This window comes from Lotus japonicus, chromosome 5 (genome assembly GCF_012489685.1).
Source record: "Lotus japonicus ecotype B-129 chromosome 5, LjGifu_v1.2".
NCBI classification, from domain to species: Eukaryota; Viridiplantae; Streptophyta; class Magnoliopsida; order Fabales; family Fabaceae; genus Lotus; species Lotus japonicus.
The window spans coordinates 41,215,579-41,239,618 of NC_080045.1; the positions used below are offsets into that span (position 1 = coordinate 41,215,579).

Consider the following 24,040-nt stretch of genomic DNA (forward strand, 5'->3'; position numbering starts at 1 on the left):
GTTGTAAGATCCCTCCGCTCCTAGAATTAAGTATTTCACCTTCAGCGTCCTAGGTCAAGGACGCCTCTCACCCATACTTGCTCGCCCGCAAATCCCACCAGAGTCCCTACATAAGGAGTGAGGTCTCCCTCATTCAAACCGAGCCGATCAAACGCTCCGCCGTAAATGATGTCCGCTGAACTCCCTTAATCCAAAAGTACTCGTTGCACATTGAGTTGGTTGATGCGAAGGAGGATTACAATCGGATCGTCCAGATGTGGCTTTACTCCAAAGAAGTCATCGGATGAAAAGGTAATGTCTGGGTGTGAAAAGTCGAAAGGAACCTCCGTGACTGCGTTCACCGCCCTGGCGTATCGCATTCTAGCTGCACTAGTGACTCCTCCTCCTCCAAACCCTCCAGCGATCGTGTTTACTCCTTTAGGTATCAAAGCATTACCGCCTTGTGTTCTAATAGGTTTTCCCGCCGCTATCAGCTTTCCCACGTGCGGCATTCCTCTGTGATGTGGCCCATGGCCTAGTGATAAGCGAACCATTCACCTCCCGGTTTGCCACTCATTAGTGTCGCTCATGGTTTCCGAAGATTTTCTGCTTCGCACGATCTGGCCAAGCACGTCAGCTTTCCTTTTGGAGACGAGTTTCTCCACTCCCTCGAGGATTTCCAACAGCTTTTCCTTTGCAATGTCCAAGGCTTCGCTGTTGTATTCGCTCTTCGGACATCCATGTCCTGCTGCTTCAGGCGACTATTGACGTCGCAAATCAGCCACCTCCAATCCCTGCGAGCGGCCAACGACTGAGGTGATGGCGGTCCTTCTTCTAACGGTTTCAACAAGGAGACTGAGGACTCCGCCTCCTCACCGCGCCGCCTTCCATACGCGTGGCGCGGATCATGCTTGTGTTTCATCCTTCTTTCACTGCGTCGATGTTGCGCTTCCATCAAGTGTCACGAGCGAATCAAGAATTTAACCGAAAATAAAGAAACCAAAGAGAATTGCATGGAAAATTGAACTTCTCTCAGCCAAATCATAATCCACGTAGTCCGGGAATCGAAATCTATCGTTCCCCACAGACGGTACCAAATGTTCTATCCAAGAACATTGAGATGAGGTATAGTACCTAGAGTGTAAGGAACGTGATGTGAGATTCCTAGAGAGAATGAGAGCGTAACCGTTTTTAGAGGGAGAGAGTAACTAAATTTCAATCTTGTTATTTCTCAAATGAGCTAAGAGTCCCTTACAATTGATATTCATCCCCTATTTATAGATGTGGAATTGGGCTTGGCGCCTTCAACCCTTCCTAATGGGCCAGTTGGGCCTTTGGGAGGAGGCCCAAGTCCCTGGTCCGCTCGTCGCCCTAAGCTGGTGCTCCTGGGCGAGGGACCCTAGGGTCCCGCCCAGTCCACTCTTAGACAAAGAAGAATTAGAGTCCACTATGAAAAGCATTTAGAACTAACATCCTAGCATGAAACAATTGTTTAGTGCACTGAGCACACAAGCAAGTTCATAGGTTCTGGGAATTATTCACTCAAGAGCAACTAAAGTTGAAAATGCATTATTCAATGAAACTTGAAAAAGGTTATAATGTTGGCTAGGTAAAGCACATGGTAGGTGGTCCCTAAGAAAGACTAAGGTTGCTACACAAAGTTGAGTATGGTCCTATTTGAAATTCCAGAGCTTTCAAGCTATTGATACTTGTTGTCCCTTTGTTATGTTGTCTGCGTTTTAGCTAAGTTAATTTTTTGGCCAACATGTCGGACCCGATGTCACAACATCTTGCCTGTGACATCTGTCCCTGCGAAACCTGCAATGAGTTGGCTAGGTTTTCTGAGAAGCTTCGTTTTGATTACTTGGTGATCAAGCTAGGGTATTTCTGGAAGCTTCTATGCGCCGTTCAAGGATTATATTCTATGTGATCAAATCGGTTTCAATGATTTGATCTGAGAGTGTGTGAGAGTTTTATTTTTGGAATAGGAAACTTTTTATTGAAGACTTTTCTGCAGATTTGTTTCCTAGTAACTCCCTGAGTGTTGTGTGGACCTTTGCTCGTCCAAGCCCATCGAAGACAAGGCCTGGATGACTGCTATATATGAAGACCGAAACCTAGTGTTTAGGGAGAGAGCTTCTGTTGAGTAAAACTAGGGTTTACTCTTGTCTGTGTTCACACTTGTTGTTCTCTCAGCATATTCATGTATTGATTCTTTTGCTGAGAGTTGATTTTTTGTTGTTTGATCATGAGAACTGTCTTTGCTCTTGTGTTGAGCTTTTGAATCACTGTGGCAGTGATTGAGAGAAAGTGAGAGGGGCTCTCATACTTAGGGGGAGGACTAAGTAATAAACACTTGTAGAGATAGGTAGAAAAGGTTGTGAACTGGGGCAGTTCAGTTAAGACCTTTTGTGTACAATTTCTCTGAATAGTGGATTATCTTTCTCTTGGGTGAAAACCCTCCAGACGTAGGTGATTTTGCACCGAACTGGGTTAACAATCCTGTGTGTCTTGTTTATGTTTATGTTCTCTATATTGCATATTTAATTAACTATTTTGTATTATGTTGTACAAGATGTCTTAGACATCTGGTAGAACATCTGTCCGCGTGTGCCAGAATTTCAATTGGCATCAGAGCAGGCACCCTGTTCTGATTGGGTAAGCTCCAGGGATTTACTTTTCTGGTATCATGGACAACGGTAAGGATGTGGGTTCTATTCACAGGCCACCTATGCTTGATGGAACAAATTATGACTACTGGAAGGCTCGCATGATTGCATTTCTTAGATCTATTGATGATGGAAGGGTGTACAAGTCGGTGCTCAAAGGGTGGACTCATCCAGTGCAAACCGAGGAAGGAACCACAACTATTGAACTCAAACCTGAAGTAGATTGGAGCAAGACTGAAGATGAAGAAGCTGCTGCAAACTCTAAGGCTCTTAATGCTATTTTCAATGGTGTTGACAAGAACATGTTCAGACTGATTCATAATTGTACTACTGCTAAGGATGCATGGGAGATTCTCAAGGTTGCTCATGAAGGTACAGCCAGAGTTCGTTTATCAAGACTTCAACTGTTAACTACTCAATTTGAAAATCTCAAGATGAAGGAGGAAGAAGCAATCTCTGAGTTTCATATGTGTGTGCGTGATATGGCAAATGCATCTTTTGCACTAGGAGAACCCATGACAGATGAGAAATTGGTCAGAAAAATCCTCAGGTCTTTACCTAAGAAATTTGACATGAAGGTCACTGCTATTGATGAGGCACAAGACATTAGTAGCATCAAAGTGGATGAACTAATTGGGTCATTACAAACCTTTGAAATGTCCATCAATGATAGGTCTGAGAAAAAGAACAAGAGCATGGCATTTGTGTCAAATCTGGGAAAAGGAAGTCTAAATGGTGGAGACACAAATGAAAATCTGGAAGAAGCACTAGCCTTGCTTGGGAGAACATTCAACAAAGTCATGAGAAGTTTTGACAGAGGATCTAGACCAAATGTTACTGACAACAGGTCTGAAACCAGCAAGGACACATGAATGGCTCCCAAGAACAGAGAAGAAGACAGAGCAAGAAAAGCAAAAGGGGTACAATGTCATGAATGCCAAGGTTTTGGTCATATCAGAACAAAATGTGCAACATATCTGAAAAGGCAAGCAAAAGGAATGGTGACAACATGGTCAGATGATGATTCTGAGGAAGAAAATGAACATCCAGTAATGGGATTGACAGTAAAATACAACACTGATAGTGACTCTAGTGATAAAGGGATCTCAGATGAAGAACTTGCTGCTGCATACAAGCTCTTATTTAAAAAATGGCATGAGGCTTGCACTATGGTAGGAAACTGGACAAAACTGTCACAAAGCTTGAGAAGGAAAAACAAGAACTCCTAATTCTAAATGAAGATCTTCAGGAGGAAGCATCTATCTTGAAATCCAAATTGGAAGGTTTGGTTAAATCTGTACGCATGCTGAATAATGGAACTGATATGTTTGATCTCATGCTAGAAACAGCAAAAACCGCCTGGGATGTGAAAGGACTAGGATATGTGAGTGACTCTACACCAGATGATGACAAGAAGGTCACTCATTAGTTTGTACCTGCTGAAAGGAAAACTGAATTTCACATGTCAAGCCAGATGTCACAACATGGTGTGAAACATGTGCATTCTCAGATTCCATATGCCTATCCTCAATCACAGAAAAGAAACAAAACCGGATGGAAATGTCACCATTGCGGGAGGTATGGCAACATAAAACCTTATTGCTACAGGCTACATGGGTTTCCAAAAAGAAGTTCAGCTAAATTTAACTCTATTGAGTTAAAGAAGAAGAAGTGGAAGCCTAAGATCAACACATCTGCTCTAGTTGAATATACCTCTCTGAGAGCTTCTTCAAAAGAGGATTGGTATTTTGATAGTGGGTGTTCCATGCATATGACTGGAGTAAAGAATTATCTTGGTGATGTAAAACCACACTCCACCAGTAATGTTACTTTTGGTGATGGTGCTCAAGGAAAAATCAAAGGATCCGGAAAGCTTGTTAGTAGTGGATCTCCAGAGCTGGATGATGTCTTGCTAGTAGAAGGCCTGGCAGCAAATCTGATAAGCATAAGTCAGCTATGTGACTTGGATCTAGATGTTACATTCTGCAAAACTGGATGTCAAGTAACAGATGGAAATGGTGAAGTTGTCATGAGAGGTGCAAGGTCAAAGGATAATTGCTACATGTGGATCTCACAGTACAAATCTATGTCCTCAAGATGTTTGATAACCAAGGAAGAGGAAGTCAAGCTATGGCACCAAAAGCTTGGACATCTCAATATAACGAGCATGAGGAAGATAATCTCAAAGGAGGCTATCAGAGGTCTACCAATCTTGAAGATAGAAGAAGGAAAAATCTGTGGGGAATGCCAAGTTGGAAAACAAACAAAAGCCTCTCACAAGAAGATGCAACATGTGGCAACAACCAGAATACTGGAACTTATTCACATGGATCTCATGGGGCCAGTGCAAGTAGAAAGTATTGGAGGAAAAAGGTATGCTTTTGTCTGTGTTGATGACTTTTCAAGATACACCTGCGTGAATTTTATTGCAGAAAAATCAGACACTTTTGATGTGTTCAAAGGACTATGTCAACAACTCCAGAGAGAGAAGGGTCATGGCATTGTCAAAATCAGAAGTGATCATGGCAAGGAGTTTGAAAATAGTAGATTCTCAGACTATTGTGCCAGTGAAGGAATAGGTCACGAGTTCTCAGCACCTATTACTCCTCAACAAAATGGAGTGGTAGAAAGGAAGAATAGAACATTGCATGAATCTGCCAGAGAAATGCTGCATGCCAAGAAACTTCCTTATCACTTCTGGGCTGAAGCAATGAATACAGCTTGTTACATTCACAATCGGGTGACAATTAGATATGAAACTACTTCCACTTTGTATGAGTTATGGAAAGGGAGAAAACCTACTGTAAAATACTTTCATGTTTTTGGAAGTAAATGTTACATACTAGCTGATCGAGAGCAAAGAAGAAAGATGGATCCAAAGAGTGATGAAGGCATTTTTCTGGGATACTCTACAAACAGTAGGGCATATAAAGTATACAACTCTCGCACCAAGACAATGATGGAATCCATAAATGTAGTGGTTGATGATAAATTGGAAGAAACTGAAGTTACAAAGGATATTGAAGAAGATCTTCCACCTCAGTCCGTTGTCAGACCACATGTCACTGACATAGCATCAGACAGTGAATCTGAAGATGAAAATGAAAGCACATCACCATAGAACAAAGGACCCTCTATCAGAATTCAAAAGATTCATTCTAAAGAAAACATCATAGGAGATCCTAACACAGGGGTAACTACAAGGTCCAGAGAAATCATTGCAAATGGTTGTTTCATCTAAAAAATTTAACCCAAGAATGTCAAGGAAGCCCTCACAGATGAATACTGGATAAATGCTATGCAGGAAGAATTGGCTCAGTTTAAAAGAAATGATGTGTGGAATTTAGTGCCTAGACCAGATGGTGTAAACGTTATAGGTACCAAATGGATTTTTAGGAACAAGTCAGATGAAAGTGGCAACGTCACAAAAAACAAGGTCAGGCTAGTAGCTCAAGGGTATACTCAGATTTAAGGAGTGGACTTTGATGAAACTTTTGCACCAGTTGCTAGATTAGAATCCATCAGACTTCTGCTTGGAGTGGCATGTCTTCTAAAGTTCCGATTGTTTCAAATGGATGTTAAAAGTGCTTTCTTGAATGGTTATTTGAATGAAGAAGTCTATGTTGAATAGCCAAAAGGGTTCACTGACTCAACTTATCCAGAACATGTTTACAAGTTGAGAAAGGCACTGTATGGATTAAAACAGGCACCAAGAGCTTGGTATGAAAGGCTTACTGAATTCCTAACTAGCAATGGTTACAACAAAGGTGGAATTGATAAGACCTTATTTGTAAAGAGTGTCAAAGGAAAGTTGATGATTGCGCAGATATATGTTGATGACATTGTCTTTGGCGGAATGTCAGACCAGATGGTAGAACATTTTGTCAAACAAATGAAATTTGAGTTTGAGATGAGCATGGTAGGTGAACTAAACTATTTTCTGGGCTTGCAAGTAAAACAGATGGATGACTCTATGTTCATTTCTCAGAGTAAGTATGCTAAGGAATTAGTTAAAAAAATTGGTCTGGAAAATTCAACACACAAGAGAACTCCTGCAGCAACTCATGTCAAATTGACTAAGGATGAGAATGGAGTAGATGTTGATCAAAGCTTATACAGAAGCATGATTGGAAGTTTGCTATATCTCATTGCTAGCAGACCTGATATTGCCTTCTCAGTTGGGGTTTGTGCTAGGTATCAAGCTGCACCTAAGGAAAGTCATCTTCTACAAGTCAAGAGGATCATTAAGTACATCAGTGGAACTATTGACTATGGTATTTTTTATGCTCACAACACTGATCCTAAGTTGATAGGTTATTGTGATGCAGATTGGGCAGGAAATGCAGATGATAGAAAAAGCACCTCAGGGGGGTGTTTCTTCTTGGGAAATAATCTCATTTCTTGGTTCAGCAAAAAGCAAAACTGTGTTTCCTTGTCTACAGCTGAGGCAGAGTACATTGCCGCTGGAAGTGGTTGCACCCAATTAATGTGGATGAAACAAATGTTGAAGGAATATGATGTCAAACAAGATGTCATGACATCGTTCTGTGACAACCTGAGTGCTATCAACATTTCCAAAAATCCAATCCAGCATAGTAGAACAAAACACATTGATATTCGTCATCATTTCATTAGAGAATTGGTGGAAGAAAAGATTATCACTCTTGAACATGTGGAAACTGAGTTGCAGTTAGCTGACATTTTTACAAAAGCATTGGATGCAGCAAAATTTGAGAAATTAAGAGGAAAGTTAGGGATTTGTGTCCTAACTGACTTGTAGAAGTTAATGACACTTGTCACGGGCAACGACTATATTGTTCATTATATAACTGCCCATGATCGCGTATTGGGATTCATCAATCCTTTTCAGTGTGTTGTCCAAAAGTGTGACTGTTTTCTCTCTCTAACCTTCAACGGTTATTTTTTTCAGTTTTCTCTACAGTTCACTTCACAATGACTCATGATTCTGGCAAGAAGAAGAAGGGAGGTTCAAAGATCATCAGCCCAGACCTCAATGTGAAGATTGTGGGTGCCACTGCATCTTCTTCAAATCCCTCTAGGGTTCCCCATAAAGCTGCAAGTGCTACTCATGCTCCAACTGGGTCAGCCCAACCACGAAGAAGAAGCATTCGTATGAAGCATGTGGCTCCTAAAAGAGGACCCAGTAAGAATTTGGGGATACAAATTATCTCTGATGATGAGGATGATCAAAATCCAAATCTTCCAGAAGCTGTGAATCAAGAAGATAATGAGGCTCTTGAGAAACTTGCAAATGTAGCCACTGCTGCAAATGTTGCACCAGATGTTGAACTAACACATCAATCCTCTCCCTCTGGTTCTATTGTCAAGTCTCATGCTTCGGGTCAAAAGGAGCACGATGAGAATGAAACCTCTGCACATGACGTTTCTTCCTCTGAGGAGGTTCCTGTTCAAAAAACCCCTACTTCATCCACCAAAAAGGGTAAGGAAAAGAAGGTGGTTGCATCTGCTGATGAAGACTCTGATGGAGAATTGCTCATCAAAGAGTCCCATGTTCCTGTTAGTGGTGCCAAAAGGAAGGTTGCAGACATAACGAAGCAGAAGAACGAAGGATCTGCTGCTACGACTCCAAAGACTTCCAGAAGTTCTCATATTCCAAAACCTAGGAAGGAGACAAAGAAATACAAGACGTCATCACCTTCTACTGGAAAGAAAAGAAGACATGTGTCTGATCCTGACTTCGAGGCCGATGTCGTGCCAGATGTCCCAGACATCTCAACCACTGCCAGAAAACGGATGAAAGGTAAGAATATTCCTCAAAATGTTCCTGATGCTCCTGTGGACAATGTGTCCTTTCATTTTCCAAACTCTGCTCAGAGATGGAAATATGTGGTTCAAAGGAGGCTTGCTATTAAAAGGGAACTACATGAAGATGCCTTGGAACTCAAGGAAATAATGGAGGTTATCTCTGCTGCTGGTTTGATGAAGACTGTCCAGGATCTTGGCAGATGTTTTGACAAGCTTGTTAGGGACTTCATTGTGAACATCCCTGCTGATTGTGAAGATGCTTCCAGTGCCGAGTACAGGAAGATGTTTGTGAGGGGGAAGTGCATCAACTTCTCTCCTGAAGTGATCAATGAGTTTTTGAGCAGAAGCCCTGTTGCTGTGGGGGGGAGCCTTTGCTACAACCCTTACCGGGAAGTTGGTCAGGAAGTGGCCTAAGAAGGGATTGCTTCCATCTGGGAGGCTTACTGCCAAATATGTTGTTCTCTACAAGATTGGTACTGCAAATTGGATGCCCACCAATCACTTGTCTGGTGTGACTCCACCTCTGGCCAAAATGCTTTATTTGGTTGGAACTGGGGGTGAGTTTGATTTTGGAAAGCTGGTTTTTGAGCAGACTCTCAAGCATGCTGGATCATATACTGTGAAGCTGCCTATTCTGTTTCCTTGTCTTCTCTCAGAGATCATTACACATCAACAACTTACTATTGTGAGGGCTGATGAGTCTCAAGGTAAGAATTCCCTGCCTCTCAAGTTTGATTACCGGTTGTTTGCTGGGACACATGTTCCAGACATTGTGCTCTCTGCAGCAAAGGGAACTGCCAGTTCCAGTGGCACTAAGGCAGTTGGTTCTAGCAAGGAAGACATCTTGGCTGAGTTGAAGGCTGTCTCCAAGTCTCTTGGTGACACTATTCAGGCTTGCAAAGTCAGAAAATTCAATGTTGATCAACTCATCAAGACTATGTCAAATGTTGCAACTGCTGCTGCTGAGGAAGAAAGTGAAGAAGAGGAAGCTGAGGCTGCTGCTGATGAAGAAGAAGATGCTGAGACTGAGGAGGTTGTAGAGGAAGAAGAAGAGGAAGACAATGAAGATGAAGATGAAGAGGATGTGACTGGTTTTGAGAGTTCTGCAACTCAGAGCATATCTCTTTGATTTGTTCTTTTTCTTTTGGATGTATTTGAGCCCTATGTGGCTATGTGCGCTCCTTATTTGCTCCTGGTCTGTATAATTCTTGAATATGGTGCTGATGACTTCTGTGGATAGCTCTGGTAAGCACTTGGATGCTATTCTGTTATGAGTACCTTTGCCAAATTATGCTAATAAGGGGGAGTAATTAGTAGTATTTGGTTATCTCTGGTATTTGGTAGTTGGTTCTTTATGGCTTTCTGCTATTGTGGTTTGGTAGCTTCTTGCTACTGTGCAGTTGTGTGTTCTATTCAAACAACATCTTGTTGTTTGTAATAGTTGATTGTGTGCTGCTGTGCTAAAACTCTGATATGGTGACCTGCTGCACTGAGAATGGTTTTGAGATTGAAATGTGCATAACTGATGCTACTAGCTATGTTGATGTGTAAGCTACCTTGTTTGTGTGGATGCTCTTCTATGTTGATTCAAGGTTTTTCTAGTTCCAAGCTGCTGAAGAGTTCTTTATGGTAGTGGATTGTATTAGCTAAAATTTGACAAAGGGGGAGATTGTTGTTCCTTTGTTATGTTGTCTGCATTTTAGCTAAGTTAAGTTTTTGGCCAACATGTCGGACCCGATGTCACAATATCTTGCCTGTGACATCTGTCCCTGCGAAACCTGCAATGAGTTGGCTAGGTTTTATGTGAAGCTTCGTTTTGATTACTTGGTGATCAAGCTAGGGTATTTCTGGAAGTTGTAAGATCAAGTTTTGATCATGTAGTACAACTCTATGTTTTGATGGTTACATGTTAGCTATTATGTATGAAATATTATGGTACTCTAACGTTGTTTTCTGAGTGTTTAAATGACAGGCTCCGACTCTGGTCAAATTACACATAAATCAGAAGCACTATGCTCAAAGAGTAACCTACGCAACGCTTTCGCACTCACTATGTTCAATCTGAACAATAGAATATGCTTCATAAGATCTGAAGATTGTTAAGCTCTGATATGGATTCAGATCACTTGAAGTTCTGAAGACCAGAAGTACTGAAGATCCAGAAGCTCTGTAGGTCCAGAGGCTCTGAAGGTCCAGAAGCTGAGAAGTGAAGACTCTGAAGTCCAAGAGTAAGCTGGCTCTGAAGACCAAGTACTTCACCTTTGAGTTCAGAAGCAGAAGTTACAAGGTCAGAGGATCAAAGCTTCCCTCTGACTCTGATCACCAAGCTCCACAAGTTCCAACATGAAGCGTCACTCTGATTAGAAGTCATCTAGGTTAAAGGTCAAGTCGCTATCCAAGTACAAAAGCAACTGTACTATTCCTGACGACCTTACCTAACGTGTTCAGCCACAATAGAACCTGGAAATCCCAGATCTGCCCTCCAACGTTAGTATTCCATGCAACGTCTAAACCCTAATCCTTGGAGTATATAAAGAGGCTGAAGATGAAAGATGTCGTCTAAGAAACCATGTTCAAGCTCAAGCAATATTCAAATATTCTCTTAGCAATCTTTCTTCAAACTGATTACATTGTGTTTACTTTAGCTTTCTGAGAAGCATTTCTTAGTAAACCCAAACTCTCAAACAGTTGTTTGTTTTTCCTTAAGGAGACCTAGGTTGGTTAGATCCTTGAGAAGACTAAGAGAGTGAATCTTAGTGATAGCTAAGTCATTGTATTGTTAGTCACTTTGCAGGTTGCAAGTGCAGTTGTAACAAACTCTGATTAGTGGATTGCCTTCATTCTAAGAAGGAAGAAATCATCTTAACGTGTGGACTGGATTAGCTTGAGGGATTTATCAAGTGAACCAGGATAAAATCATTGTGTGCTTTCCTCAACTCTTATCTTAGCACTTTTATCTTCTGTGTTTGAAGAGATTTGTTAAAATCTCAAGTGGGAAAAGTTTTAGTTTGAAAATGCTATTCAACCCCCCCCCTTTCTATCGTTTTTCATACCTTCAATTGGTATCAGAGCGCAAGTTCTGATTACCACACCTAACAGTGTTCAGTGATCCGGGCCGGTGTGAAAAACTGAGATGGCTACCACCAGTGAAGCGTAAAAAGATGTTTACAGTGCAAAGCCTCCTATGTTTGATGGTCAAAGGTTTGAGTACTGGAATGACAGAATCGAAAGCTTTTTTCTAGGCTTTGATGCAGATCTCTGGGATATCATAGTGGATGGCTACGAGCGTCCAGTTGATGATGATGGCAAGAAGATCTCCAGAACAGAGATGACTGCTGAGCAGAAGAAGCTTTACTCGCTGCATCACAAAGCTAGAACTATTCTTCTCAGTGCTATTTCCTATGAAGAATACCAAAATATAACAGACCGTGAGTATGCTAAGGGTCTTTGACTCCTTGAAGATGACCCATGAAGGAAACAAGAAGGTGAAAGAATCAAAGGCGTTGTCTTTGATCAGGAAGTATGAATCCTTCCAAATGGAACCCAGTGAGTCCATTAAGGATATGTTTTCCAGATTTCAGTTGCTCATTGCTGGAATAAGACCCCTCAACAAAAGCTACACCACTGTTGATCATATCATGAGGATCCTTAGAGGTCATCCTGAAAGCTGGATGCCTTTGATAACTTCCTTGGATCTCACAAGAGATGTTGAGCAGAAGAGTTTGGAAGAACTCATAAGCATTCTGAAGTGTCATGAACTGAAGCGTGCTGAACATCAGGATCATAAGAAGAAGTCTATAGCCTTGAAATCCAAATCTGAAAAGGCTAAAGCTCTCCAAGCTAAAGCAGAAGAATCTGAAGAAACCTCTGAAGATTCTTGTGAAGATGAGCTAACCTTGATCTCCAGAAAGCTCAACCGCATCTGGAAGCACGGGTAGAGCAAGTACAGAGGCTCTGGAAAGGCTAAAGGAAAGCATGAATCCTCATCTGGTCAGAAGAAGTCTTCATCAAAGGAAGTCACATGTTTTGAATGCAAAGAACCAGGGCACTACAAGTGTGATTGTCCAAAGCTGAAAAAGGACAAGAAGCCAAAGAAGCATTTCAAAGCTAAGAAAGGTCTCATGGTGACTTTTGATGAATCAGAGTCAGAGGATGTTGACTCTGATGTAGAAGTTGTTGAAGGACTCATGGCTATTGTCAAGGACAAGGAAGCAGAGTCGAACGAAGCAATTAAATCTGAATCTGCATCAGAGGGAGATCCAAACTCTGGCGATGAAAATGAGGTATTCGCTTCTTTCTCAACCTCTGAACTTAAATGTGCTTTGTCTGAAATCATGGATAAATATAACTCTCTCCTGACTAAGCATAAAAAGTTGAAATATGATTTCTCTGCTGTTTCTAAGACTTCTACTGAACATGAGAAAATTATTTCTGAGTTAAAAGCGAATAATCATGCTTTAGTAAACTCTAACTCTGTGCTCAAAAACCAGATTGTTAAGTTAGAAGAAGTTGTTGCTTGTGATGCCTCTGATATTAAGAATGAATCCAAATATGAAAAATCTTTTCAAAGATTCCTAGCTAAAAGCGTAGACAGAAGCTTGATGGCTTCAATGATCTATGGCGTAAGCAGAAATGGAATGTATGGCATTGGCTATTCTAGACCCAGTAGAAATGAGCCTCCTATGCCTAAGGCTAAACCTCTGTATGAACATTTTGTACCCTCTGGTACTATATTGCCTGAACCATTGCCTGTTAAAGTTGCTGACCCCCCTCTCAAAAAGGGAACTTTCTCTATGTCTAAATATCATTTTCGAATTCCTTTACATTATCTTGTTGAGAAACCTAAGGTTGTCAGAACCTCTGAGGTAACTAACAAGAAAGGACCAGAAAATGGGTACCTAAGGATAAGATTATCTATGTTACAGATATCCTTGATCGCTCCACTGAAACACCAATCATGGTATCTGGACAGTGGATGCTCGCGTCACATGACGGGAGAAAGGCGTAAGTTCCAAAAGCTAAAACTTAAGCCTGGAGGCGAAGTTGGCTTTGGTGGCAACGAGAAGGGTAAAATTGTTGGTTATGGTACTATTGGTGTTGATAATAGTCCATGCATTGATAATGTTCTGTTGGTAGATGGTTTAACTCACAACTTATTGTCAATAAGTCAATTAGCTGACAAGGGTTATGATGTTATTTTCAATCAAAAGTCTTGTAGGGCTGTAAGTCAGATCGATGGTTTTGTTCTGTTTAGCAGCAAGAAGAGGAAGAACACTTATAAGATCAAATTATCTGAGTTTGAAACTTAGAATGTAAAGTGCCTTCTTTCTGTTAATGAGGAGCAATGGGTATGGCATAGACGGTTAGGGCATGCCAGTATGAGAAAGATTTCTCAGCTGAGTAAGCTTGACCTTGTCAGGGGCTTACCCACTTTGAAGTTCTCTTCAGACGCTCTTTGTGAAGCATGTCAGAAAGGCAAATTTACAAAAGTCTCGTTCAAGGCAAAGAATGTTGTTTCCACCTCAAGGCCGTTGGAACTTCTGCATATCGACTTGTTTGGACCAGTGAAAACTGAGTCTTTAGGTGCCAAAAGATATGGGATGGTCATTGTTGACGACTATAGCCGCTGGACATGAGTAAAATTTCTATCCTGCAAGGATGAGTCTCATTCTGTGTTCTCTACCTTTATTGCCCAAGTGCAAAACGAGAAGGCTTGCAGGATTGTGCGTGTTAGAAGTGATCATGGTGGAGAGTTTGAGAATGACAAGTTTGAGAGTCTGTTTGATTCCTATGGGATTGCACATGATTTCTCTTGTCCTAGAACTCCTCAACAAAATGGTGTTGTTGAGAGGAAGAATAGAACTCTTCAGGAGATGGCTAGAACCATGCTTCAAGAAACTGACATGGCAAAGCACTTCTGGGCAGAGGCAGTAAACACAGCATGTTACATTCAGAACAGGATCTCTATCAGACCAATTCTGAATAAGACTCCTTATGAATTGTGGAAGAATATAAAGCCCAACATTTCTTACTTTCATCCTTTTGGTTGTGTTTGCTATGTTCTGAATACTAGGGATAAATTGCATAAGTTTGATTCTAAATCTTCTAAATGTCCATTACTTGATTACTCTGATCGTTCTAAAGGCTTTAGAATTTATAATACTGATGCTAAAACTATTGAGGAATCTATTCATGTTAGATTTGATGATAAGCTTGACCCTGATCAGTCAAAGCTAGTTGAAAAGTTTGCAGATATGAGTGTAAATGTTTCTGATAAAGGCAAAGCTCCAGAGGAAGCTGAGCCAGAGGCAGACTCTCCAGAGGAAGCTAGTCCCTCTGATTCCCAGTTTCAGAAGAATATCAGAATTATTGCCTCTCACCCTAAGGAGTTGATTATGGGAAACAAAGATGAACCAGTCAGAACCAGATCAGCATTCAGACCCTCTGAAGAGATTCTGCTTAGTCTGAAAGGATTGGTATCCTTAATTGAACCAAAGTCAATTGATGAAGCTCTTCAAGACAAAGACTGGATTCTAGCAATGGAAGAAGAACTGAATCAATTCTCCAAGAATGACGTTTGGAACCTTGTCAAGAAACCTCAAGATGCTCACATCATTGGAACCAAATGGGTCTTCAGAAACAAGCTGAATGAAAAAGGAGATGTAGTCAGATACAAAGCAAGGCTAGTTTCTCAAGGCTACAGTCAGCAAGAAGGGATAGATTATACTGAAACATTTGCTCCAGTAGCAAGATTGGAAGCTATCAGACTGCTGATCTCATTCTCAGTGAATCACAACATAATTCTTCATCAGATGGATGTTAAAAGTGCCTTCCTGAATGGATACATCTCAGAGGAAGTGTATGTGCACCAACCTCCTGGTTTTGAAGATGAGAAGAACCCTGACCATGTTTTCAAATTGAAGAAATCTCTCTATGGTCTGAAGCAAGCTCTCAGAGCATGATATGAGAGACTAAGCTCATTCCTTCTGGAAAATGAGTTTGTAAGGGGTAAAGTATATACAACTCTTTTTTGCATTAACTTACAAAGATGATATCTTAATTGTGCAAATTTATGTTGATGATATTATATTTGGATCTGCTAATTCATCTCTTTGCAAAGAATTTTTTGAGATGATGCAGGCTGAATTTGAAATGAGTATGATGGGAGAACTTAAGTACTATCTGGGAATACAAGTTGATCAAAAACCAAAAGCAACTTACATCCATCAAAGCAAGTACACAAAGGAACTTCTGAAGAAGTTCAATATGACAGAATCTACGATTGCTAAGACTCCAATGCATCCTACATGCATTCTGGAGAAAGAAGATGCCAGTGGAAAAGTATGTCAGAAGCTCTATCGTGGTATGATAGGATCACTTCTATACTTAACTGCATCTAGACTAGATATTCTGTTTAGTGTATATTTATGTGCTCGATTCCAATCAGATATGAGAGAAACTCACTTAACTGTTGTTAAGAGAATTCTCAGATATCTGAAAGGTACCACTAACCTTTGCTTGATGTATAAGAAAACATCATAGTATAAGCTTTCAGGTTACTGTGATGCTGATTATGCTGGAGATAGAACTGAAAGGAAAAGTACTTCTAGAAATTGTCAATTTCTGGGAAGTAACTTAGTCTCATGGGCAAGCAAGAGGCAGTCTATTATTGCACTATCCACTGCAGTGGCAGAATATATCTCAGCAGCTATTTGCAGTACTCAGATGATCTGGATGGAACATCAATTAGAAGATTATCAAATCCTTGAGAGCAACATCCCAATCTACTGTGACAATACTGTTGCAATCTCACTCAGTAAGAATCTAATCTTACATTCAAGGGCAAAACACACTACAACAAAACTCGTTTTTAGTGGCAATTATTATTGCTTTTAGCGGCAATAAAAATGGCCGCTAACAACTTTACCGGCTATATGTGTTCAGCCGGAGTATGCGACGTCGGTAAAAGCAATCCCGACTATTGTACCGGGCGCCGGTAAAGGGGACATGAACGGCCGGGAAATTATTTTCATTTTTAGCGGCAATTTTTCCTGGCTTTAAGTATTGCCACTAAAACACTTTTTAATTTTGCCACCTCTGAATCCTTCGTTGGCATTTATTATTGCCACTAAAAACTCATCAGCATTGCCAGCCCAAGATGTCAGGAATTACCCTTAATTTCGAAAATTTAAGAAATAAAATTTTAAGTGATATAAAGAGAACAGTAATGCTAATTTTTTTATTACTTTGTATAGTAACAAGTAACAACAATACTTAACAATTTATATTATGCAAATATAATAATTGCATTGAGAAAATATCTCACCAATTAAATCCACCCTATACTATTAAGTGCTCCTATTACAAGTTGTTGAGTTTCAAAACATAAAGTATACTAATATCCAAGGCTAATAGTAATATGTACTATCTGCAAAGTATATAATTCGTGAACAAATACTTCAGCGCTTAATCCCCCAGTGAAATCTTCCATGGTTTGATTTCTCAACATCAAAAATTATGCCCTGAAATGATAACATAAAATGAATATATTATTTAAATATATACAAATCACAGTTCATAATATAATGTAAATGAAAAATAACACATGTTCATGTGCAATACCATGAGACAATGTCAATGAAAGCAAAATATGAACTGAATGGTCTGTCTGCAGTTGGAAGTAGGTGACAAGTAGCAGTGACTTCTAGTTCACAAAAATTGTGTTCAATAAACCAAATGCTATAAGTATCTTTGTTCATTTTCATAAAATTCTGTTTGGATAAAAAATGAATACAAGTGCAATACCTTGAGCATCTTCAATATTTTGATCAACACTGTGCAATCAGGATGACTTGTGTGGTGCTTGGGGTGCTCCTTCATGACCACTGTTAGCATCAGATGGGACCTAATAACATAATATTAAGACATGATATATTAAACTTGTATTTTACAATCAAAGTTTAACAAATATGTTGATAAGCTTTTAATGTCTTACTCGTCCAAATAAGCTTCCGCTAAGGTTATGCAGAATAGATGACTCCGTAGGAATAAATTTACACATCACTTGTCTCATGAAAGATAATTCTGACAACAATCTTTCCTGATTTTGTTTCATCATCGTCATCTCTTCATCATGCCTTTCCTTCAACTGCTTCATCTCTTGCTCTAACCTTTGGAGCATGTCATTTGACATATTGCTCCTAGAGATATTCCCTGACAAAGACTTATTACCCCACAATATAGAAGGAGTTGGACCAAGTCCTAAACCACGAATATAGCCACTTTTTTCAGGTCCAAATACTTGGGTATACACATCTCCTTCCCAAGCAACGCTACCATCAGATTGTTCAGTAGAGGTCCTTTCGTTGTTCAACTTTTCTTGTATCATATCCTAATGAGGGTGAGTGAATGAGACTGGCATAAAAAAACAAGAGGAACATTTTGCTCTGCAATCTAAGAAATGGCACTACTACAAACTACTAAATAAATGTCCAATTTATCACACTAAGTAGTCTGATACAAACTAGAGTATGTGTAGATGAACAACAATAAATTCTCATATAGACAAGAATTATATTCAATTCTGTTCTTTATGTATGTTAAATGGCTAAGCATTATAATCAGAATGATGACAAAACTAGTTTAGGATTGGGTTTGATTCTCTTGGTTTACTCTACCACCTATCCACTTTTTTAAATTTATGGCGTTGACCAAATCAGAACTAGAGAGACACATCGCCAACTAGTAGTTAATTTAGCTATAATAGGATAATATAATTTCAACTTACCACTGTTTTAGAAGACTCCTCATCTAATGGTCTACCGTCTTTGCGTTTCTTATGAGTTAAAATGAAAACTTCTGCTCGCGTAGGCTCTATCCCATCTTTGGCCTACAAAATAATTGATTTTAAACAAGTTCTTAAGAAAAATTATATATATATATATATAATTAATACCTGTTCATCCATTAGAGTTCCGATACTCTTGGATCCTCCAGTGTGAGGAATCTTTTGCTTTGTTCTATTGCTTCTATTTGTCTGGCTACGCTTCTGTTATTGTAAAATAAAAAACACCATCACTATTTATTTACAAAAACTAAAGAGAAACAATGTGTGAGTTCCATAAAATACTATAAATCAAGGTAACAATTAATTGATTCAGAAACTAGAATTCATGGTTACTAAAATTATTGAATTCATTTAGTCAATATTTGATTCCATCATGTGAACTCAGACAAAAAAGGCTAACTTATGCACCAACACTTCAAGCATCTCAAGGAATTAAGAAACTTAGAACATATTATATTTTTCCAAATGACTTCTTTTAAAACTGTTACCTTTACTTTATCAGAAAGCCAATAAGAGACCAAACCAATCCATTGGTCTCTAGGTATACGATTTGGTCTATTTTTCAATAAGGTATCTCTGGTCTTATACATTGTCGTATACATACTCCTTAAATCACATTTGTAATCCTTCCATTTCTTCCCAAGTGATTTCTTGACAAATTCCTCACCGCATGTAGGGATTGAGAACTTTTTCTACAGATATACAATAAATAATTGCAAGGTTAAACTATGCATGATAAAAGCAAAGCAATATTAAATGAAGATTAAGTAAAGATATTCCATACCCTCACAAGCTCCACCAATTTACTCTTTTCATTTTTATCAAATGATCTCCAATCTTCTATGTTTAAAGGTGTTGATTGTGGTGTTCTAGCTATAATTCCTAGAAAGCTAGCAAGCTTTCGACCTTCCTTTCCTATAGCTTGGTTACGTGTATTGAATCTCACATCAATTGTCTTCCCTCGAGGCATATTCCATATATCTTTTAATAAGGTAGGCCCACGGACCTTTCTTGTTTTTGAAGAACCTAATATGAAAGCATTTGAATGTCAGGATTCAATTCAAGCAAATATAAAAGTACAGAAATTATTCTATAAAATAATAGCACCTGCTTCATCATTTTGTTCATCATTAGTTCTAGCTGAATTCATCAATTCATTAGATTCAACAACATGTGCTTCAGAGTGAGAGTTCTCTTCATGCATTAATTGAAGTATATAAGGCTGCACTTCTTCATCATGATGTTGTTCATCGACAAACCTGCGGTTAACTTTCCTAGCCATAATACTATAAAATGTAGTTTGATCCTGTAAAAAACAATGCTTCAATAAGAAACTAATTTGACAATAAATCATTCAAAATAACGAGTTTTAAATCAAAATTTTAGATGCATTTTTTAACTTATCTAGCCAAAAATTGCAGCAAACTCTTGATACTTGAGACTATGATACAAACTAAAATAGTTAGACTAAAATAGCATAATGGAGACTTAAGAGACTCAAAATTGCATCAAACTCTTCCCTTAACTAACTTGTTGAGCCTGCTCTTCTCTCTGGACTCAAATTTTACCAAAAAAAAAACATACCCTGATTGTTTTGTTCATTTCTTAAATCAAAGAGTATGCAGCTAAAATCACATTGAAATGGAAATGCCCCTTTCTCTCTTCTGCACAAAAACCCTATTATCTCTCTTGCAATTTCTATCTCTGATTCTCTGAAGAATTTTTCAACAAAACGAACTGAAAATTTCAGATTCCACAATTCAAGTGACGTTGGGATGAGAATTCCAGAACCAGAAACGAAATTGCAGTGGAGATTTCAGATCTGGAAACTTACCTTCCGGAATTTCTGTGAGAGAAACAGAGAGAACATTTGCGAAGCTTCAGATCTTCATCACCTTCATGTAATCTCCATCACCATAACGTGAAGCTTCAGATCTCAGAGGTGGTAGCGGTTTCTGGGAGAAAGGGGAAATCGAATCCTCACCTTCGCTTCAAGTCTTCAGATCGGAGAGGTGGTAGCGGTTTCAGCGAAAGAGAAAGAGTTTTGTGGAAAAAGAAAGGGAACGCGCGCGTAAAAAAGAGTTTCAGTGGGAAAGTTTAGTGGCTTTTATCATTATTGTTGATATACATTAAGTATTACCGACCTCTCTATGTTTATCACAAAGTTTTGAATTTTCTTATTGAATTACCGACAAGAGAGGTATTGCTGCTATAAGATTGTCGCTAAAGGCTGTTTTTGTTGTAGTGACACATTGAGGTAAAGTATCACTTTATTAGAGATTATGTTCAGAAGGGCGTACTTCTTCTGAAGTTTGTTGATACTGACCATCAATGGGCAGATATCTTTACAAAGCCCTTAGCAGATGATAGATTTAATTTTATACTGAAAAATCTGAATATGGACTTTTGTCCAGTATGAAGATGGAACAGAACCTCTGACTATGATGCTTCTTTATCAGAAGATGTCTAGTTCAGAAGGTAACTTTGTCAGATGCTGAGTACCCATTGGTGCTTACTCTGAGACAAGACAGCAAACGTGTGTCAGTTTATTCTGATGCATCGTTCCTTGTGCCCGACCGGACAATCTGTTGTAATGAGTGTAGATGTGCTTATTCTCCATCGTGTGTTTTTGTGTATTAACTATTCATAATCATGTCTTTAATTTCTAACCGTTAATTTTACTTTTGCTTTATGTTGGTCAATTCGCAAGTGTACGAATACCTCCGGGTTTTAAATTATCGAACCACAGGGAATTGGTGTGGCAATTCAGTTTAAGATTCAAGTTCAAGGTTGAAAAGCAAGTAAAATTCAGTTTTAATAATTGGTTGTTTCTTGAGTTTGCAAAAAGACAAGTAATCAAGTAATAAAGCGATTGAAAAACAGAGATGAGATTGCCTTGGGTTCTTGTTCGACTAATTCAGTTTTAGCAAACCTCCCTATTCAATTAATCCTGAGTCTCTCCTTGATGTTCTAGCCTAGATAGTTATCTATCGATGCCTCGTAAAGAAAACCCTTTCTAATCAAAAGATAGGTTCAATTCCTTGACAACCTAAACATTTGTTAGAAGCACTAAGCATGCAATTCAGGCCAACAAACCCCAACCCTTCCTCTATTCCTAGCAGCAAGTATAGAAGAGGTAATCTCACAACAAGTCCCAATCCTATAACAAACTATCGTTATGATTATAGAAAAGTAAGAAGCTAGCATGCATACAAGCTTGAAAGATAAAGCATAGAAGTGAGATTCAAGGGTTTACTCAGAACATCATGAATAGAAAAGGATTGATAGCTAAAACATTCAAAGTCTTACAAAGAACCCAAAGCAAAAGGGGGTTTTAGCCAAGCATGGCTATAGAATCCATACAAGAAAAGAAGGATAAAACCTGGAACATGGACTTGGAGAATGCTTCTCCTCAAGCTCCAGAGCCTAACCCTACTTGTAACTTATTTAGGAATGTATAGAAATGACAAAAGTTACAAAAGAAATGGCAAAAAGCCTATTTAAAGGCTAACAAGTCGAGTCTGGGCGCTCAGGCGCCAATTCAGAGCGCCTGAGCGCCAATTGCACTTAAAAAACATGCTCTCTGGACCAATTGGCGCCTAGGCGCCCATCCCCCAGCGCCTAGGCGCTTGAGCTCGCTTGAAAAGGGCTTTTTGGCTTCTGAAACTCCTCTTTTCAATCCTTTTTAAGTTTTCCATCAATTCCATGCTTATTGGCCTTCTTCCTTCTTCAGTTCCTGATCTGAAACTTAACCAACAAGCCAAGGAAAATTCTAGAAGCTCAAAGAGCTTATTAGCACATGAGATCCTTCAATTAACACAATAAAACCATGCAAGTCCTAAACTTTACTCAAAATGCAAGAAAACTCCCTATAAAACTACTATATTACCAAAGCCAAATAAATACTAAAGAAAATATAAAAATGCATGAAACACTACATGAGACTCAACAAAAAGACTCAAAACACACAAAGAAATGACCCTAAAAACACTACTAAAATAGGGTCATCACACCACTATACTCAACGACAGCTCGTCCTCAAGCGTAAATAACACTCGCTTGCCCTCAAGCGCAAGAAATGCTCCCACACCAGTGCTCTCAACAAGGAATACTTCACAAAAACAGGGGGACAAAATAATCACAGCTAGTTCCAAGAGAAAGACCCACAACCTACTTCATGCATCTTTTGAAAAGAGAAGAGTGCAGAGTCCATTCATGAGAAACATATAGAACTAAAATTCCTAGGATGAGATATATATTTAGTGCACTGAGCACACAAGCAGTTCATAGGTTTTGGATATCATTCACTCAAGAGCAACAAAGATCAAACATGCACAAATTCAAAGAGACTTTTAAAGGGTTGAAATGTTGGATTGGTGAAGTACAAGGTGGTTGGTCCCTAAGGAAGGCTAGAGCTTCAAGCATCTTGAGTGTGGTCCTATTAGTAACCCCGGAGCTTTAACAACAAACTTTTTAAGCACAAGTCTCTTGACCCCTTTTTCAACTTTCTTTTCTTCTATTTTTTTTTCTTTTTGCAACTCCAACTTGACTAGGAGTCTCTTTTTTCCTTTATTTTTCTTTTTCTTCTTTTTTTTTTTACACTTGGGGCAAGAGACATTCTCAACTTTAATTACTAGCTCCAACACAATGCAAGGACCAACACTCCCCAAAATCCAACCTATCATTCATCCCAATCATTTAGCTAACAAAGAAATCTCCAATAGGCTCAAAAGAGACAACTAGGGACAAAGTTCAAGCCAACAAACTCTGAAGCTCAAAAACCTACAAGTCTCAAGAATTGTGCAAGTATCACAAAGCATGCAAAGAGTGAAATCAATACAGAATCAAGAAGTACGAGTGAGACAGGATCCTCCAGGGAAATTATATGGTGAAGGGTCAAAGATGGACCCTTATGGACTCACACCAACTCTATCCTTAAGAAACACTCGGAAGACCGAAGTCTCCTCCTCTCTTCCCCAAAGCATGCAATCACTCATCCCCAAAAGACAACATAAGTATTCACAAAAACGTTTTCAAAACTAGCAACATGTTAGAGAGCAAAACTACGGGCAAAAACATGTGAGTATAGGGAAGTAAAGACCCAAAAACGACTCTAACAAAACAATGCATGAATAAAAGAAAAAAAAACAAAAGGTTCTACAAAGAGAAAATATGCTAAAAATGCATGAATTAACTTAAAGGAAAGAGTCGACCTTCTTTTACCAATTACCATGGCGGCCTTAGATACACCTCTGACTCCAAAATCCATGCTCTCATTCCCTGCAAAATGCAACAAACAAACAAGCAAAAGAAAACAAGACTTGGGTTGTCTCCCAAGCAACCCTAAGTTATAGTCCTAGGTGGACTCTCCTTCCTTTGGTGTTAGGAAGGAAATTCCTTACCATCAATTTTCCTTCCACATGTGCAAGGTATGAACCTTGCACCAAATCTTTGGAATAACTCCTCCCAAGAGAGGGTATCATCTAAACCATCATACCAAATCCTTGCTTCCCCCCTCAAGGAGTGAGGGAAGAGCTTCACCTTGAGCTCATCACTAGTCACACCTTCCATCTTTACAAGGTGACTAGCTTGAGTGAACCGGGCCATGTGGGCTTGGAAGTTCTCATCTTTAGACCCCCCATACTTGTTTTCACTAACAAGCTTGATGAGAGCTTTATTAAGCTCAACATCTTTTTCACTTACCTTGGGGGTCTCCTTTGAAGACCTGGACAAGCTTTTGATCATATCACAAACAAAA

At 39.3% G+C, this 24,040-nt stretch overlaps 3 protein-coding genes across 3 annotated transcripts; 2 read left to right on the forward strand and 1 right to left on the reverse strand.

The window, feature by feature from the left end:
* Positions 1–5,946: 5,946 nt before the first annotated feature.
* LOC130719561 (uncharacterized mitochondrial protein AtMg00810-like) lies at positions 5,947–7,428 on the forward strand. Its single transcript, XM_057570180.1, has 2 exons — positions 5,947–6,084; positions 6,280–7,428. The coding sequence occupies exons 1-2, from the start codon at positions 5,947–5,949 to the stop codon at positions 7,426–7,428; spliced, it is 1,287 nt and encodes a 428-aa protein (XP_057426163.1).
* A 173-nt stretch (positions 7,429–7,601) lies between these two features.
* LOC130719562 (uncharacterized) lies at positions 7,602–8,849 on the forward strand. Its single transcript, XM_057570181.1, has one exon. It carries the CDS (start codon positions 7,602–7,604, stop codon positions 8,847–8,849), a length of 1,248 nt encoding a protein of 415 aa, XP_057426164.1.
* An 8,045-nt stretch (positions 8,850–16,894) lies between these two features.
* LOC130719563 (uncharacterized) lies at positions 16,895–23,765 on the reverse strand. The gene is made up of 11 exons (XM_057570182.1): positions 23,720–23,765; positions 23,513–23,562; positions 19,390–19,588; positions 19,067–19,308; positions 18,771–18,974; positions 18,391–18,483; positions 18,223–18,324; positions 17,606–17,826; positions 17,241–17,340; positions 17,041–17,139; positions 16,895–16,957 (listed from the first exon to the last, which is right to left on the reverse strand). Exons 1-11 carry the CDS (start codon positions 23,763–23,765, stop codon positions 16,895–16,897), a joined length of 1,419 nt encoding a protein of 472 aa, XP_057426165.1.
* Positions 23,766–24,040: the final 275 nt, after the last annotated feature.

Bases quoted from the DNA above. Each gene is read 5' to 3' on its own strand.
- LOC130719561 (XM_057570180.1), top strand. From the start codon at position 5,947: ATGCAGGAAGAATTGGCTCAGTTTAAAAGAAATGATGTGTGGAATTTA. The intron at 6,085-6,279 runs GTCAGGCTAGTA...TATGTTGAATAG, and splicing joins GCAACGTCACAAAAAACAAG to CCAAAAGGGTTCACTGACTC.
- LOC130719563 (XM_057570182.1), bottom strand. From the start codon at position 23,765: ATGATACCCTCTCTTGGGAGGAGTTATTCCAAAGATTTGGTGCAAG. The intron at 18,325-18,390 runs GTATTAATTATA...ATTATTTTGTAG, and splicing joins GAACTCTAATGGATGAACAG to GCCAAAGATGGGATAGAGCC. The intron at 16,958-17,040 runs GTGTTATTTTTC...TTATCATTTCAG, and splicing joins ATGGTATTGCACATGAACAT to GGCATAATTTTTGATGTTGA.
- LOC130719562 (XM_057570181.1), top strand. From the start codon at position 7,602: ATGACTCATGATTCTGGCAAGAAGAAGAAGGGAGGTTCAAAGATCATC.